The following is a 17,578-nucleotide window of genomic DNA, read 5'->3' as shown; positions in this document are numbered from 1 at the left end:
TTTTTTTTTTCAGGAGTTTAAAGCAGTGTACATAGAATTTTCTCCTCATGTTTTCTCTCCAACAACCCCATGAGGGAGGATAGGCTGAGAGAGAATGATTGGCCCAAATAAATAAACTTCTGTGACTGGGAATAGACTAGAACCTGGGTCTTCCTGGTGACTATTCAACACCTTAATCCAGGGTTTCTCAACCAGGATTCTGAGGTCACTGGGGGTTTCATGGGAGATCACGATTTATTTAAAAAATTATTTCAAATTCAGGCAACTTCACATTAAAGAGATAAGTTTCACTCTTTATTTTTACTTTAAGAACACTGTTAATGCATATATACAGGCCTACACATGAAACAAATATAATAATGTTGTAACTTCTGGCCTATATATGAGCCTGAATGTGCAGGGGTTCCCCAGGGCCTGAAAAATATTTCAAAGGTTCCTCCAGGTCAAAAGGTTGAGATCACTACATCACATTGCCTGTCTCTCTGTCTGTCTTTCTCAGGGTGTTACATGCCCATATTTTCAGTATAAAGTACTGATCTCCACAATTAGTGGTTTATTTCTACCCATTTAACAAATAAAGTGGTCTGATTATAATAGACTTACATTTGCAAATATAGATTAGAATCATCCCAAGATGTATAAATTGCATGCCTTGTGTGTGTGTATGTCCGTGTGTGCATTTTTTCCCATTGCAATTATAAAGTATACCTCAGAATTTGGCTCACCTTCTTGTTCCCCTTATTTATGTACTACTCATGGCAAATATTTCATTCTTTGTTCACTCACATGCACTTCAGTACTATCTAATCTTCCTTCTAGGAAGATGGAGGAATCGGGATTGAGGGAAGCAATTTTCTCCAAGAAACAAATGAGTGGTAGGTATAAAAGGCTAAAAACATGCTGATGAAAGGCATAGATGCCTTCAGATGAAGATTACCTGTGACATGGGAGGGGTACTTGCCTATGGAATTTCATTTCTTTAAGTTGTGCCTAGACAGGATTTCTCTCTTTTCTTTCTTCCCTGTTCTGCTACCATTTCACCTTGCCTTATCTCCAGCCAGTTTTGTTTTTTTCTCCCTTCCTAGTGAAGCCACCTCTTCCCTTCACCCATTTTTTAATCTGTGTTTTTGTTTGCTGTTTTGGATGGAAAGAAAAAAAGAAATGAGTGGATGTTTTTTGCAAGTACTTGTGTGTTTCAGCATTTGACAGGTATATGCAGATGAGGGATAAATTAATGTTATAAATGGGGCATCTTATACTATAGGAAATTAATTTCAATCAGTCATGATTAATTCAATTCATATCCATTCTTCTTTTGTTTTGACCCTTTTTAAATAATTACTTCTTTAAAAGTATATATACAGTATATGCATACTTACATTTACGCACCCACACATATATTTACTGTGTACAGAAGTGATTGTCCTATTTTTTTTAGTTAGTTATACTCTGCCTTTCAATTCAATTTGTAAATGAGGTGGTTTGGTAACACTAGAGCTGGAAAAATGCAGGACAACTGAACTTAGCAGGGAGCTCAACATATTCCTTAGAAGAAAAGGATATAATGTTTGGAACTCTTCAACCTAAAGCAGTGTTTCTCAACCTTGGCAGCTTTAAGCTGTGTGGACTTCAACTCCCAGAATTCCAGCAAGCTGGCTGGGGAATTCTGGGAATTGAAGTCCACACAGCGTAAAGCTGCCAAGGTTGAGAAACACTGGCCTAAAGAGACTAAAGGCAACATGATCAAAATACAGAAAATCAGGCATAGCATGGAAAAGGTGGGCAAGGAGAATATGTTCTCCCTCTCTCAAAACACCAGGACCATTAACACCAACTGGCAGGAGATTTAGAACAAACAAAAATGAGTAAAAATAAAAATTACCAGCACATAATTAAGTCATTGGCACAAGACATAGTGATAGGCACTAACTTGGAGGACTTAAAATGGGATTTGATAAGTTCATGGCGAACAGATTGATCAAGTAATAGTTCAATTAATCTTGAAGACTTGTGCTACTCCTAGATTGGCAGGAGCATGCCTCCCAATCCAGTTGTAAGAGAACAACAGTGAGAGAAATGTGTATCTCCATCTTCTGCTTGTGAGCATCCCATAGTTACCTGATTGGCCTCTGTATCAACAGCTGGACTAAGATGGGCCTTGGGCTGATGACCATACATAAACTCAAATGGTTTTTTTATGAGTTCATTTCCCTATTTCAATCCCTTCTTTCACTAGTCTTTACATTCCTTTCAGAACCTCCAATATATTAGATCACAGATTGCATGGATTGTCTGATAACCCTGTCTAAATTCTTTTGTATCATTTTTTCCATTGAATTCATTGCCTTCAGACTCTTTAATATGCTTTTGTGTCCTTTTAGAAACTCCTCAGATAGCTATTCTTCTAGGCTTCCATTAATTTGCTGAGATTTTAACTTAGTTTTAATTATTCCTGTGTCTTTTTAAATACATTTTTCTTACTTCCTATGTCTGTTTTTAAGATTGTAAGCCTGTTTATTACATACTGCAGAGTGTCTTTTTTAGGTGTTTAGGAAGGTAATTATATACAACTTTTTAATGGTTTTACAAGTTATAAACACTACCAGGTAATCATTGCATTTGTCTGAGAACACAGTGGGTGCTCTTTTTTCTTATATAAGGTTATTCCAGAATCAGTCTGGTATTTATTGATAATGTGTATTCCATAATACTGTGATACTGCAGGTTTTTTATACTAAAAAGCACATTGGAAGAACCACTTTACAGATAAGCATACACCAGAAAATCCACACATCATTTATACTACGATATTATAATATGTGTCAAATATTCTTATATAAATTGTTTTCAGACACCAAAACTACATTCTGATTTCTATTGTTCATTGTTCTTCCTCACCAAGAAGTGTATGGCAGATGTGTGAAAGCTCACAACACATTCTTAAAGTAAATGCGAGCATTTTGCCTTAATTTATGCCAACGTAGCTTGTAGTGCTCAAAGCCTAACCCAAACTACCAGTCATGTATGGCTTCATAGAGGGGTTTTGTTCTGGGTTTTTTTTGCTGTCTGCCTGCCTTGAACTACAAAACCAGGAGGATATCACACATCAGATATATGAAGGGTGGATTAGACTGGCAGATCATCATAGCTTGGCAAAAGCCAACAATATAGAAGGACAATGTACCTATAGGTTTAAGAGTTACAGAGAAAGAGATAACTCAATAAATACTGTATAGTTTCCCCCTATTCCTTATACCTAACAAAGCTCATACTATACAGTAGGTTATATTGTATGCAACACATTGGTTTATATTGGTTTCACAGCAAGGGTTTCCCTATGGCTACAAGTCTCAATTTCTTTGTATTGCATAAACCCATTCTTTGCCTTTCCATCTATTCTCATGTTGCACAAGATGGGCAGTGGAGAAATGTGATAAATCAATCAATCCCTGTCTGTCCACACTCTGTCCATCTCTCTATCATACACACAATTTCAGGTAAGGCTGGCAATTATTTTCTTACTGCATAGTGATTACTGTCAACTAAAACTATGCTGTATCAATTTCTGACACACCTTACAAAAACCAGCCAGCCTACCTACTTTGTTATAAATGATCTAGATTACTACTCATTATAATTTAACAACAAGCTGTTCTCACAGTCACAGTGAAAAAAGAATGCATGTCTCTTCCCTTGAGTTTCAGTGCATGTATATATGAGAAATTCTGATTCCAATTCACTTTAGCAATTATGAATATGATACGTAGTAATGGAAGTGAGCTATCTGCTGGCCCAAATACATCAACAGAGTTGCAAGGACAGATTCTCCTGAGCATGAGATATATCTTACTTAGGGCTATCATATCTGGGCTGCAAAAATCCAAATGACCACTAGATGACAGCAGTGGGATGTGTCTGCTGCCTTTAGTGGTCATCCACGGTGTTGTGGTCCACATGTAGCCCTACTTTCTTATAGTGGAATCCAATAGCTGCTGCTGTCCACTGGTAGACATTCCAATCACTTGTAGAAGCTGTAATCACAGATTTCTACCACTATTTATTCTCATTCCACTAGATCCGTACTTAAGGGTACCAGGCAGGGGTGAGACACCACAACACCCCCTTACCCTCCCATCTGTTTACCCAATTAGGCCGAGTAAAGCTGAGCAAAATCCCCTCCCCCAACAGCCAGAGACATCTTCGCCCGGTTGCTGGAGATAAATAAAACAAGATCCGCAATAGTGACAGATAGGGAGGGGAAAAAATCGGAAACAGCTATGCCAGATTCCAAAGTCCGAAGCTAAAAGAGGGATGCTTCCCCGGGGCCTTTCAATTTCTCCCTCCATGTGGATCTTCTGCGCTCGCTCTCTGTCCTCTTCAGGCAGCCACGGCAATACCCCCACTCACCATTTCTGCGCCAGGGACCCCTCAGCTGCGTCCTTCTCTCCTCCCGTTTGTGCTATTGTGGGGCGGGCCCCGACCACCGTGCAGAAGCGAGCCGGGGCCCCCCAACCTAGCTGTCACCCTCGACCTGGAAGTGAATTTGCCTCAGCCGAGTCGGCGTTAAATCCACACACACACACGCGCGCGCGCGCGCGCGCGCGCGCATATACATAAGCACACAGGGAGCTTCTGCTTGCCCTTAAAGGAGACGTGCTAGAGAAACTGGGCTTTTTCCAAAAGCTTCGGAGTGCTCCAAACACACATACTCAGAGGTAAGTCGCCCTGAATTCCCTGGAGTTCAGCCTCGCGTGAGTGTAGGATTGCAGGCGGAATGATTGACGGTTGCCCTCCTTCTGTTCAGCTCTGGGATCTCTGATGTCATTAATAAAAGAAGAGCGTCCCAGGACTTGTGCAGAGTGCCCCCCTCGCTACTGAATAACCACAGTAAGCGAATCCTGAGTTGGAAATGTATCCTGGACGGCACCTCCATAGATTTGTGCACATCATGTTTCTAGGTCACGTCTTTTTTCATCAAATAGTAGTCAAGTAGCTTGTGAAGGAATTTTGAAGTACATAAAATATTAAATTTCAGCAAACATGGAAAACGTAGCTATGGTCAGTAGCAAAGTTAGACTTAAAAGATTTTTTTTAAAAAAACAGAAGCTTGGAAGCACTTCCAGGCAATAAAAATATTGGTGTCTCCTTGATCTTTTGGGGAAGAACATCATTCAGACAAGTTGCCACCACTAAAGAGGCCCACTTGTAGGTTTAAAGGTCAAAACACTCTTCCATCAGAGCCCCTGGTGATTTCACAGGCACATTCAAGTAGTTTTCTAGGCAATATTTGTTACTTTCTAGGCAATATTTGTCATTGCTTTCAGGCATTTATTTTCTATTTAGTCTAAGCTACAATCCATATGACAGCCAGTTTGGTGTAGTAGTTAAGGCATCAGGCTAGAAACTGGGAGAGACAGTGAGTTCTAGTCCCATCTTAGGCACAAAGCCAGGTGGGTGACCTTGGGCCAATCACTTTCATTCAGCCCTAGGAAGGAGGCAGTGGCAGACCACTTCTGAAAAACCTTGCCAAGAAAACTGAAAGGACTTGTCCAGGCAGTCTCTAAGAATCAGACACTTTGAATGGATTAAAAAAAAATCCACATGGATGTCCCATCCAAGTATTAACCATGATTAACCATTCTTAAATTCAGAGGACAGCCAAAAGCAGGTAGGTACTGCCACCTGATGGTCTCTTTTAGGTTCACCTCCAGTAATCAAAGGCCAAGAGAGCCAGTTTGGTGTAGTGGTTAAGGCACCAGATTAGAAACCATGAGACTGTGAGTTCTAGTTCTGCCTTAGGCACAAAGCCAGCTGGGTGACCTTGGGCCAGTCACTTTCTTTCAGCTCTAGGAAGGAGGCAATGGCAAACCACTTCTGGGGGAAAAAAAACTTGCCAAGAAAACTGCAGGGACTTGTCCAGGCAGTCTCTGAGAATTGGATACAATTGAATGGATTTTAAAAAAATGGCATCAGAAGGTAGGCATCAGTGCATATCCAAGGTGGTTACAGGATTTCTTACTCTGTCAATGGAAGCATTATAGTCTGTAACTTGCATGCTAGAGTCTAGGACACACAAGCTTCATGCTGAAAAATATGCATAAAATTATGTTTTGGAATGTGTTGGAAGGAAATTATGAAGAAGGGCTTAGGGCTCCGTCCATTCATCCATTTCTGAACAAACAGGATAACTCTCCAGAATCAGAACAGAATGGGACCAAGTCGACAAAAGATGAAATTTGAAAATCAACTGAAGGCTGCACAGAAAAAACATCCAAGAAAAACATCCTAGCACATTCCTGTGGCCTGAGCCTTTTGGTTGGTAGCATAAAGGAGCCCAGAGTCTAGAAGAACCCATTTTATAAGCACAGGTATATTGGACAGATATGCATGTAGAATGAGATTTACATGAATAAGTTTATCAGGTAATCTTTTCATACATTCACAAAATTCTCCCATAGGCATTTGTTAGCAGTAATATTTTACTTATTGCAACACAAATGTATAACCCATATATAAACTGGAGTAGATGATGAAAAGCAAAGCCAAATTCTGATTAACATGAACAGAACAAGAGTGGAACAAGCACAATATACTAACTCAAACTGGAAATGATGTTTCTGTCCTACTAGGCCAGGAAAAACACCTCTAGCTTTCTCCCTATTTTTGCTTCAGACTCAGATTATACTAAATCAGAAGGTAAATCTAGAACCAAAGAGAAAACACTCAAAAGCCACAGTAATGTACTTTTATTATTACCAAACCATAGATCACAATGAAGAAATATTTGAATTCCCCAGAATGTTACCATTCTATTCTCCTAAAGGCAATCTGTACTAAAATTAATACCATGATGGCTCCCTCCCCTTTCTGATAATCATAAGCAGCAGTTCAAAAGAGCTTGCTGTTAAACTGGTGTGCTTTATTCCCACTTTTCTGGGCGAAAAAGCCACTGCCCACCGAAAAATTTACTTCTGAGTAAGCATGCATAAGATAGCGTTGTAACACGACTATTGCCCAGGAATTTGCTGCTAAGCGCAGCACTTTACAGTGTTCCTGTAAACGCTTATTGAAATGAAATTAAAAACTTCCCTTAGTCAAGCTCAACTCCCGATATAATTTTTGGGAGGAAGAACTACGTTGCCACTTCCGATGTAATTTTTCTACTTCCTAGTCGAACGTATAACCACAATTCTTTGTGCTCCCATCCAATCTTGGTTTTCCTGTAAAATTATGTAGAGGAAGTTGCCATCCAGACTGTGTCCGTCCCCTATTGTCTTCCGGTAAGCAAGGCGGGAAGGTGGGGGTTCAAGGACGCTTTCACTTTTTAGCGCGCGGGTGGGGTGTGCTTTTCTTTCCCATTTATCTTTCTGAGCTGAAGACAAATGGCTGGGCTGGTCAACTTCGAAGATGAAGAGGAGGTGAAAGTTTATTTGGAAAATCTGGGAATAGAATATAGTTTCCAGTGCTACAAGGAACACGATCCTGACGGTAAGGTCGGAGCAGCGCTAGAAATTGATGATCATCAAGGCTGCAGTGCAATTTATATCTCAACAGGATTATGCTGTTAATTCTGGAAATGTTATCTAAATGCTCTTAAAATCGATTCACTTTCAGTTTAGGATTACCGGCTGAATTTAATGGATGAAAGATTTCTCTTTTTTTCTATTTCTGTACCTGTATTCCGGGAGACAGAGTGGATTTGCATCAGTTCACTTGCTTCTTATGGTGCAGGAGATCTGCCAGAGTATAGAGATATGATGCTATCTAATATCTGGGTTGCTATTGTGAATTATGAATTCCTGTTATTTTGTTGCATGTGCTAGTAAAGGATTATCACAGAAATATGCTTCTACAAGGAAGGCAGGTCTGCCTTTCATGCTAATTCACATGATTTAATTATCTTTATAAGCATTAACTCCTCTACCTGTTTTCAGGCATAACTATATTTTCTTTTCTCGGATCTTTAGTATGGAATGAGTAGCAGAATAAGCAACTTGAGTACATTTACACTAAAAGAAATTCAAATGAGTTTTTAGGGCTTCCAAATAGATACATGTTTATAATTACATAACTTCCTTGGGAATTATAGGCAAAAAATGGAGAGCTAGGGAAATCATTATTCCTCTACATTTTTTTAAAAGTGTGTATTGGTGAAATTCAGTTTATCATAATTTGGTTACTTCTTGGTGATAAACAATATAACCATTACTCATATTATCTCCTTTTTTCTAAATCAGAGAACTATGGCTATTGGGTTTAGAATAAGCTATTATATTACACCATGATTTGAAGCTAATTTAACATAATAGCTTGTTCCAAAACTGATGAGAAAGTAAACCATGAAGAAGGAAAGTATGGCTTAATGGCAGTTTTGATCATGTTCTGACAAGAGTTGTGAAGGGGCATTACATGTGGACAAAATATTTTTATATCTAAGTTTATTAAGCAAAATATAATTAGCCACACTAAAATTGCATGTATCATTAGTTTTTGAACATTCATGTACTGAGTAACTACTGATCAGTTTAATCTCCAACCCAGAATACAACTATAGTATATTATATCTTTGGCCACATTGGCAGGATACAGCCACGATTGTTCTAATGATTATAATGGTATAAAAAAAAGCTAAAAAGAGAGCGGGAACAAGCTTGCAAAGAGCATTGTAGTACAGTAACAATTTATCCTAGATTTGTTTCCTTGAAAAATTTCAGGGTGCCATCGTCTAGCTGATTATCTAGCTGGAGTAAAAGCTAACTTTGAAGGAGCTGCAAAAGTTCTAAAGAAGAATTGTGAGAATAATCTGCACAGTGAGAGCTGCTACAAACTTGGAACTTACTATTTGACTGGAAAAGGTGATAATGTATTTCCTTTTCTGTTTCTGAGATAATCTCTAAAGTAAAAGAAAAGACAATTCAAATAAAGCTGTTGAGAAAATATGTGTGGATCAGTGGAAGATCAGTGATATGATTGTAAGAAAGAACTGTAAATCACAAATTCCCTGATTGAAATTTCACAAAAGCCATTGTCAGTAATTTTTATTTATGGTTCCAGCCTGCACTTACAAGTACTGTATGTCATGAGGATGTTATAGTACTAATATATGTGAAGGACTGTGATTAAAAACAAAGCTGAATTCATTTATCACTCTAAACCATAAAATTATTTGTTTATCTTGGGCTTATGTCTACTCATCCAATTGTATTTTGTAAACCATGGTTGATGGCTTACTAGGTTGTATGAACCAACCAATTATAGTTTTATTCAATAACTTGTGCTTTTTCCTTACAGGTGGGCTTCCAAGAGATGTGAAAACTGCTTACAAATGTTTTTTAAAATCTTGTGAAAAAGGTGGGAAGAAATCCATCAAAGCTTGTCACAGTGCTGGATTACTGTTACAAGATGGACAAGGAAATGATGATGAGAAGCCCAATGTCCCTCTAGCCAGGGACTATTATAGTAAAGCTTGTGACAGTAATTTTGCCCCCAGCTGTTTCAACATAAGTACTATTTACCTTCAAGGAGCCCCTGGGATACCAAAGGATATGAGTCAAGCACTGCAGTATTCTCTGAAAGCATGTGACTTAGGACACATGTGGGCATGTGCCAATGCTAGCCGAATGTACAAACTGGGGGATGGAGTTGAGAAGAATGATGCCAAGGCAGAAACCTTAAAGAACAGAGCAGAAGCCTTACACAAAGAACAGAACACAGCTGTAAATACTTTAACATTTGGTCAGTAAGCCCATACCAGTAATCTACAGTTTTTTTGAAGAAGTGTATTTGGTTAAATAGGGCAGATATTTAATCTCTAAATCTATTCTCTTGAATGCGCAAAAGATGTAAGTTCTTAAAATGTAACTTTGTATAATTTATTCCTTAATGCAATAAAAATATCTGAACTTTATGTTACTTTTTATTCTTTCCAACCCAGTGGAATGTTGGAAATAAATCTGTAAAGGTCTGGGGTCTCTGCCTATTATCTTCTAAAATAGAACAGAACCAAAGATTTCCAAAAGCCATGCTTGGCACGCTTTCCCTACTTTGGTTGTTGTAAAGGACAGCATGTGGGAAGGACATATTTAAACTAAAATACGGAGAACTATTTCTAGAAAATGCACTTTGAAATTACACATAGAAAACTAACTGTTCAAGTCTTAGTTGCAAGAAATGCATGCAAGACAATAGGACCTATTCCTTTCAAATAGCAAATGCTACTGTATTCTGTAGTCTGTAGCAAAGCCCTTTATTCAGTTCAGACCGCACTGAAGCACTCTTTAGAATACATCTTGGAAGCTAGTCCTTGGTTCCACTGTATGTGCTTGAACGCACAGATCTGAAAAGCAGCACGGAAGCAGTAATCTTACCCACATCTAGATCAATGGGGACAAGACATCAAGGAGATGGGGACTGGAAATATTTGGTAGAGGAGCACAATCAGCTTTATAGGCTAGAAGAAAATGGGGTGTTATAATCAGACAATTATATTTGGCTGGAGCTTCACTGACCTTTTCTTGCTGTTGGTCACCCTTGGAGAATGGTTCTGCAACTGGTACAAAAATTAAGGTACCAAGTTTATTACAGTAATTTCAGCATCAGAAGCTTTGATAGGAATATGTTTTGGGTTACAATGAATTATACTGTAATACATATTTTTACAAGAAAATCAGCATTTATTTTTCTCCATATAAGTATATTGTGAGAAGAATATACAGTAGAAAATAGTGCTGTATGTCTCTTATATAGGATGTGCAAAATTCATCAACTCAGGAACCAACCACTCAAGAGAAATCTGACATGTTGGGTTTCCTTTTGGACCTCCTTCAAATTAAGTCATCCTGGGGACAAAGGACACTTTGGCATATTCTGGAAGTAAATACTTCAAACTGGAAGTGATTCAAAGCGTTCCAGATGTAATGTAGGTGAAACAGACCGGTTTCAGAAACACACCACCCCCCAGAACAATTTAAAATGCTTTCAGTTCAGAGGATTGTTTCTTAAATATAGCTGAAGAAATTAAGACGACGAGATCTGCAATTAATGAATGGGTGACTGTTTTTAAGAGCAGTCTTACTAAAGAAAATATGGCTTCGTATAGAAACTGCCAAGGTAGAGATGCTAATAATTCTTTTAAAATTCAGGGCCAGCTCATATAATAGGGAGCCACACCCAAGTATGCATTAATATGAAGAAATAGTTCCTGAGTTTTCTTGCTACAAAAATAGGAGTGGAGGCAATAGGTTTCTCCATATTCTCTCTCTGACATGAGTTTGGAATACTTACTGAATAAACTGGGAGATTAGCTTGTATACATAACCCTTCAGAAAATAATCTGATATATTTCTGTTATCTTCTTATTTTTGATAGTTAGTTGAAATAGTTAAATTAGTGATCCATGTATAGCAAAGTCCTGATACCCTGTCTGCTCTGAAGTAATCCCCCCCACAACTTCAGTGGCACCTGTATAAAATTGCAGATTAAATCAAGATGCGTTCGTTAATTTATTTTTATTTTGTTCAGAATAGCATTGAGCGGGATGGTTGAATCTGATACCCTAAATGGCTCATTTCAGCTCTGTGTTTCTGTGAACAGTCTTCGGATAGTCTGCTTCTGTGTTTTTTTCTGTCACTAGGAGGCACCCAAGGTTTAAAATCTGCACACAACAGGTACTTTATAGCCCGTGCTCAGGAGGCTGATTTCAAATGTGAGAAAGAACAGGCCAATCTGCAACATGATTGTTACTGCAATTTATAATGATTAGGCTTGGAACTAAGGAACTAATTTTAAGCATTCAACAGTTTCATATCCCAAGTTTTTAACTATGTGGTTACTACTTTTCGTGAGGGGGAAACGAAGGCATTGTACTGTAATTGATGGACTGTTCCATAAATCTATTAGCATTCTGTATCCACAAACCGTACCCAGGGCTGCAACTGGGGGGGGGGGCAAGCGGGGCATGTGCCCTGGGTGCCGCGCTGGGGGGGGCGCCAAAATGAGTGCTGAGGAGGTGCCAAAATGAGTGCTGGGGAGGTGCCAAAATGAGCGTGGAATCCATGTTTGCCGCGGGTGACACAGACCCTAGTTGCGGCCCTGACCGTACCACCTGTATAAGCTGTTCCTTTTGCTGCCTTCTACTTCTTAAATGCTTTGCTTCTTTTATTCATATACAGTGTCCTCTCCCATTTAAGTTTAATGTATTTTGTCAACATCATTAGGAAAAAGCTAAAACTATTAGCAGTATGACCTGTAATTTGCTCTCTTGATAACTGAAGAGGGAAGGTAAGAAGAAGAGACACACGTCATAGGAGCAAATTAAATAAGTCCCTTGAAAAGCAAATTATAGAGGATCAATGAAAAAGCTCTGCAGGAGGAAATATATAGCTAATTGGTTCAAGGAAATGGAAATGATTAAAAAAAAACAGATCAGTAATATAACAGCTATCAGTGGAATCTGGATTTAAAAATTGGGTAGAAGAGACTGGACAGGCAAAGCAAGGCCTAAAAATATAGAAACAGGTAGAGATGCTACAGTTATGCAGAAGGGGCATTTCCGCTCATAACTACCTGTTACCATTTCATGTGTCTTTGTGAAAATAGATTTTTAGTATTCACTATAACAAATGCCGAATAGTGAAATAAACTGTTAAAATCTCACTGCAGACATTTATGAAATATGCCATTATGCAAACTCAAATATCCTGTTAAGATTTTTAATTGATGTATAAATATAAAGGAAAATAAATAATGTTATTTAATAAATTCTATTTCAATATTCATTTCCCCCCTTTTTAAAGAAACCATCATAAGTGTATCCAATGTTCAAAATGTTTAACAGTCTTGAAAATTTTAAGGAACATGGCTGGGCATTGCCCAGGTTGAGGAATACTGATCTAGTCCAACCCCTCATTCCATGCAGGATCCAGTACAGCATCTCTGTCAAATGACAACAGAAGCCTTTATTTGAAGAGCTCTGATGAAGGCGAACTCACCATTTCATGTAGTGGTCTGTTTCACTGGCTGATAGCCTGAACCTACTTCTAATTTTAACCCATTAGTTCTGGTCCTTCCCTCTGGAGCAATACAAAATAATTTTATTCCCTCTTCTGTGTGACAACCCTTCACGTAGCTGAAGTATACCATTGTATCTCCTCTCAGTCATCTTTTCTGTAGACTAGACATAGTTATATACCTTTAATTGCTCATCACAGGGCTTGGTTTCCAGGCCCTTACCAGGTTGCCCTTCTGTGAACTTGCTCCATTTTGTCACTATCATTCCTGAATGATGATTCCCAGAATTGGACATGGTATTCCAAGTGAAGTCTGACCAGAGCAAAGTACAGTAGAACAATTACTTCCCATGATTTAGATTCTAGCTCTTGTTAATCCACCTCAAGTTAGCATTCACCTTTTTAGCAACTTCACGCTGCTGGCTCATGTTTAACTTATGGTTGACAAGGACACCCAAATCCTTTTCACATCAACCACTGCCAAGCCACCTCTCCCTTATGCTATACTAATGCCTTTCATTTTTGCTACCCAGATGTAGAACTTCCTTTTTTAATTTTCTCTCTTTCCTCTATGGTATAAATCACACTTCTCAGTTTTATGTCATCTGCAAATGTGATAAATATCCCCTCAACTCCCTCATCCAAGTCACTGATAAAACTGTTCAATATTATAGGACTCAGGACACATGCCTGTGGCATTCCACTCAGTACTTCACTCCAAGCTGAAGTGAAACCACTTTCTGGGTGTTGTCACTCAGCCAACTGTCCATCTAACAGTAGTATCACCTAGCCCATATTCACTGTTTTACCAAGGACAATATCATGACAGACTTTGTTGAAATCTTGCTGAAATTCAGGTACACTCATTCAATGGGATTCTAAGCTAATAATTCTACCAAAGGAGGAGGTAAGGTTAGTCTGGCACAATTTATTTGCAACAAACCCTTGCTTTTAGTTTTGCTGTGATGCAGGACTTCTCAGACACAAATGTTTATACAGACTAAAAAGACATCACTGGGGGAATTTGACATTTCCATCTCATTAATGCAGAAATATTAATATTTGGAATTTATGCAGAACATTTTCTGAAATACTGAGGGTACTTCTCTCTCTCTCTCTGACTCACTCACTCTCTCTCTCTCACACACACACACACACAAACACACAGTGTGAATGCTCTCATCATAGATACAGGGCTGAAGCACAGAGATAATGGCTTGCCTAAGACTGCCTCTGGAAAAAATAAATGGGAAAACATTTCCATATTGCTGCCAAGATAATTGCATGGATACGTCCATGTGGTCATCAGGATTACAACTTGACTCAGGGGTGTTTTCACTTGACTTAAAACTCACTACAGTAATACAATTTGACTGATGTGTCCTCAGTACTAGGAACTACTGCTATTGCACAAGGGCATAAAGTTTAAAATGAAAAATCTGGACAAACAACACCAGCTAAAAACCAAAACACCACACAAGGGATCCGTCATCCACTCTCATCCAAAGCCTGGGGAAACAGGCAGATTTTGAGGGCTTGTTTAAATGCAGGGAGGGGGGTAATGAATTGCAGGGGAAATGTTGTTCCAGAAGGCAGAGACCATGACAGAGAAGACTCTCTTCCTGGGTCCCATCAGATGACACTGAGACCTAGAACATGCCACCTCTGTCAAAATGTATGGGATGGGCAGAAATTACAGGGATAGGTGATCCCTCACATAACCAGGCTCTATGTCATGAAGAGTTTTATAGGTGATAAGGAGCGATTGCACCCCAAGCCAACTGGTAACCAGTGTAGCTCACAAAGTAGAGGCATTACGTGGGTATAACATGATCTGCTCACAGCTGCTTCTGCTACTGCATCCTGGACTTGCTGCTTCTAAGTACTCTTCAGCGGCAGCCCTGTGTAGAGCACATTGCAATATTATGGATGCAAAATGACCAAAGCTTAGTGACTGTCTGGAAAAGCCTCCTGGTCCAGATATGGGCACAACTGGTACACTAAGTGAACTTGGCAAAGGCCTTCCTGGCCTCCTGTTGCTCAAGTAGGAAGTTGTAAGTCCCAGAAGATTTCCAAATTAAGCACTAGCCCTGAAGGGAGAAATATGACCCAATTCAGGTCTAAAGATCAGCTAACCACTCCAGACTCAGGAGGTCCAAATATTCACAGCCATTCAGTCTTGTCAGGGTTGAGCCTAAGCTATTCCTGCCCATCCAGACCCACACAGCCTCCAGACATGAGCAGGCCAAACTCCTTGTTCCCTTTAATGCAGGCCAATTTCTGTACCAGTCTTGAGATTTACTGATTTCTATTACTTTCAGATTTGGATCCATTAGCATACACAAACTTTGCAATAGCCAACGTTCCTTCCGTGAATATCATTATGGATTGAATTAAAAGCTAAGTAAAAAATAATTAGCTAACTATCAGAAACGTATCACTGGATTCCAAACAGTTCAGAAACCAGAGGATTTTAAACTTCCTTCAACTTCTGTGACTTGATCTAAGAACCTTATTTCATATGTCCTCTTTATAGCTATACCAATTCACCTCTGCTTTCAGGGTCAATGTTGTCTTTATTTCATCTCATGTCCTTGAGCAAACATATGATTGCTGAGGACATTTGGGGAAAAAATGTTATTTTCTTCAAGGTAATAGTAATTTAAGCTGCAGTTGTGTCTAGCTATAAAATTAGAATCTGTCATAGCAGGAACAAAGCTTGATTCTTGGGTAAAGCTGAATGGAATGGAGTTACAAATTAATAAGCAACCTTGAACATTCAAAAGGAAATGTGGTCTTCAGTCTTCTAATCAAAAGTATGATAGAGAATGCTCGAAACAAAATTAAGTGGGTTGCTTGAGTAAAACAAATTATTAAAAATATTGATTATAGGAATGTCTATCAAAAATCTTTCAAAGTGATGTTGCTGGGTTCTGCAGTGATAAGACTAAGATTTATTCAACCTGATCCAGGTGTTTGACAAAAAGTAGAGTGGTTATGGCTGGAAAAAGGGGAAAAAAATAAATCAAAGAAAAAAGCAGAAAGTGCAAGAAAAGAAAAAAAAGTTAAAGAAAAATAGAAAAAAGGAGAAAAAGATATAAAGAAGTGGCTTTCGATATTCTTCACAGCAGTTATAAGCACAGCATATATTAACCTCTCTCTCTAACGGTACATCATATTACTCTTCTTTCTATAATCTATCTTGTCTAATCATCAAAACCATAAATCACAAGTTCATTTTTTTCATTTTTACACAAAAAGTCCATAAGAGGCTTCCAGTCACCAGTAAATTCAGGTAGTGTCTTATCTTTAATCAAAGAAGTCAATTTATCCATTTCAACAAAATCTGTCAACTTCACCAACCATTCCTCCACAGTGGGTATTGTCGAATCTTTCCATCTCTGTGCATATAGTAACCTCACCACAGTAATCATATATTGAAACAATCTTCCATGGCTTTTTTCCAACTGTTTGTCCATTAATCCTAAAAGGAGAAGTTCTGGCTTCAACTGAATATTGATCTTTAAAATCCTCTGTATCAAAGTATGTACTGTATTTGAATCCAATTTTTTTTAGCTTTTTTACATGTCCACCATACATGATAAAACGTCCCAACATACATTTAAAGTGCCTTTATACTTTCTAGATAATTTCTCTGGTGTCATGTACCAGCAATACATCATTTTATAAAAATTCTCTTTGAGATCATAACAAAATGTAAATTTCATTCCTTTTAACCACATATTTTCCCACTGATCCATCTGTAAATTATACCCAAAGTTCTTAGCCCAGTTTATCATACATTCTTTAGCCTGTTCTTCCTCTATTTCAAATTTCAACAAAAGTTTGTATATTTTAGCAATTACATGCACATCATCAGTACACAATTGTATTTCAAATTCTGACTTACTTTGCTCCATACCATAAATCTTTTTATCCATTTTAAAACTTTCAAGTAACTGTATATGGGAAAACCATTGACAACTATATCCTTGTTATCTCCTCAGCTATCTCCAGTCCAAAAAAGCACCCCCCACAATCCTTCTAAATTAGGCTGACCATATTTCCTTGAGACAAAAATGGGACATTGGGAGGCCAGCTCCTGGCTGCTGGGGTTGAGCTTGAAGGCGCCCATGCCAGCGTCAGCGAAGGGGTTGATGCCCAGTCCCACCTCACCCGCCCGTGGGGTGATGGCGAGAGGAGCTGAAGGCCATCACATCAATGGCCCGGTACTGCGGTCCAGCATCCAGGAGCATTTTCTCCCGCTTTGAGGGCAGCTGCGGCAGCAACTGCCAAACAAAAGGGATTTATCAGGGGCAGGGGGGGGGGGAGAAAAGAAGGAAGCAGCCACCAACAAACGGCAGGAGAAACGGGAAGGGAGAGCTACTGCCGTGCCACCGCCGCTGCCGCCTCCAATCCAAGCAGCTTCGCCATGCCAAAGTCCGCGCGAGGATCAGCCACTAAAGCGACCACATCAGGAACTCCCCCTTCGGCATCCGCATACCAAAAGCACACACACAAAAAAAGGAGAGGGTGGGTGAAGAGGTTGGGTGAAGGGGGGAGAAGGCTGG

At 39.0% G+C, this 17,578-nt stretch overlaps 2 protein-coding genes across 3 annotated transcripts in view; one reads left to right on the top strand and one right to left on the bottom strand.

Annotated features, from left to right (window-relative positions):
* Positions 1-4,581, bottom strand: part of ZYG11B (zyg-11 family member B, cell cycle regulator) — a 28,172-nt gene extending 23,591 nt beyond the window's left edge. For both annotated transcript variants that reach the window (XM_063297956.1, XM_063297957.1), the window contains exon 1: positions 4,408-4,581. In XM_063297956.1, coding sequence (XP_063154026.1) covers positions 4,408-4,410 — 3 coding nt within the window. In that variant the 5' untranslated portion in view covers positions 4,411-4,581. The remainder of the gene's footprint in view (positions 1-4,407) is intronic.
* A 2,709-nt stretch (positions 4,582-7,290) lies between these two features.
* LOC134493424 (cytochrome c oxidase assembly factor 7) lies at positions 7,291-9,907 on the top strand. Its single transcript, XM_063297955.1, has 3 exons — positions 7,291-7,488; positions 8,715-8,855; positions 9,292-9,907. The coding sequence occupies exons 1-3, from the start codon at positions 7,383-7,385 to the stop codon at positions 9,741-9,743; spliced, it is 699 nt and encodes a 232-aa protein (XP_063154025.1). The 5' UTR covers positions 7,291-7,382; the 3' UTR covers positions 9,744-9,907.
* The last annotated feature ends 7,671 nt before the right edge of the window (positions 9,908-17,578 follow it).

Source organism: Candoia aspera, chromosome 3 (assembly GCF_035149785.1).
Source record: "Candoia aspera isolate rCanAsp1 chromosome 3, rCanAsp1.hap2, whole genome shotgun sequence".
Lineage (NCBI taxonomy): Eukaryota > Metazoa > Chordata > Lepidosauria > Squamata > Boidae > Candoia > Candoia aspera.
The sequence above is the reverse complement of the archived record's forward strand: the minus strand, read 5'-3'. Positions and strand labels throughout refer to the sequence as shown.

What these genes read in the sequence shown, in the direction of transcription:
- LOC134493424 (XM_063297955.1), top strand. Translation starts at nt 7,383, where the DNA reads ATGGCTGGGCTGGTCAACTTCGAAGATGAAGAGGAGGTGAAAGTTTAT. An exon ending in CAAGGAACACGATCCTGACG is followed by an intron (nt 7,489 to 8,714) that starts GTAAGGTCGGAG and finishes GAAAAATTTCAG; the next exon opens with GGTGCCATCGTCTAGCTGAT. An exon ending in TTACTATTTGACTGGAAAAG is followed by an intron (nt 8,856 to 9,291) that starts GTGATAATGTAT and finishes TTTTCCTTACAG; the next exon opens with GTGGGCTTCCAAGAGATGTG.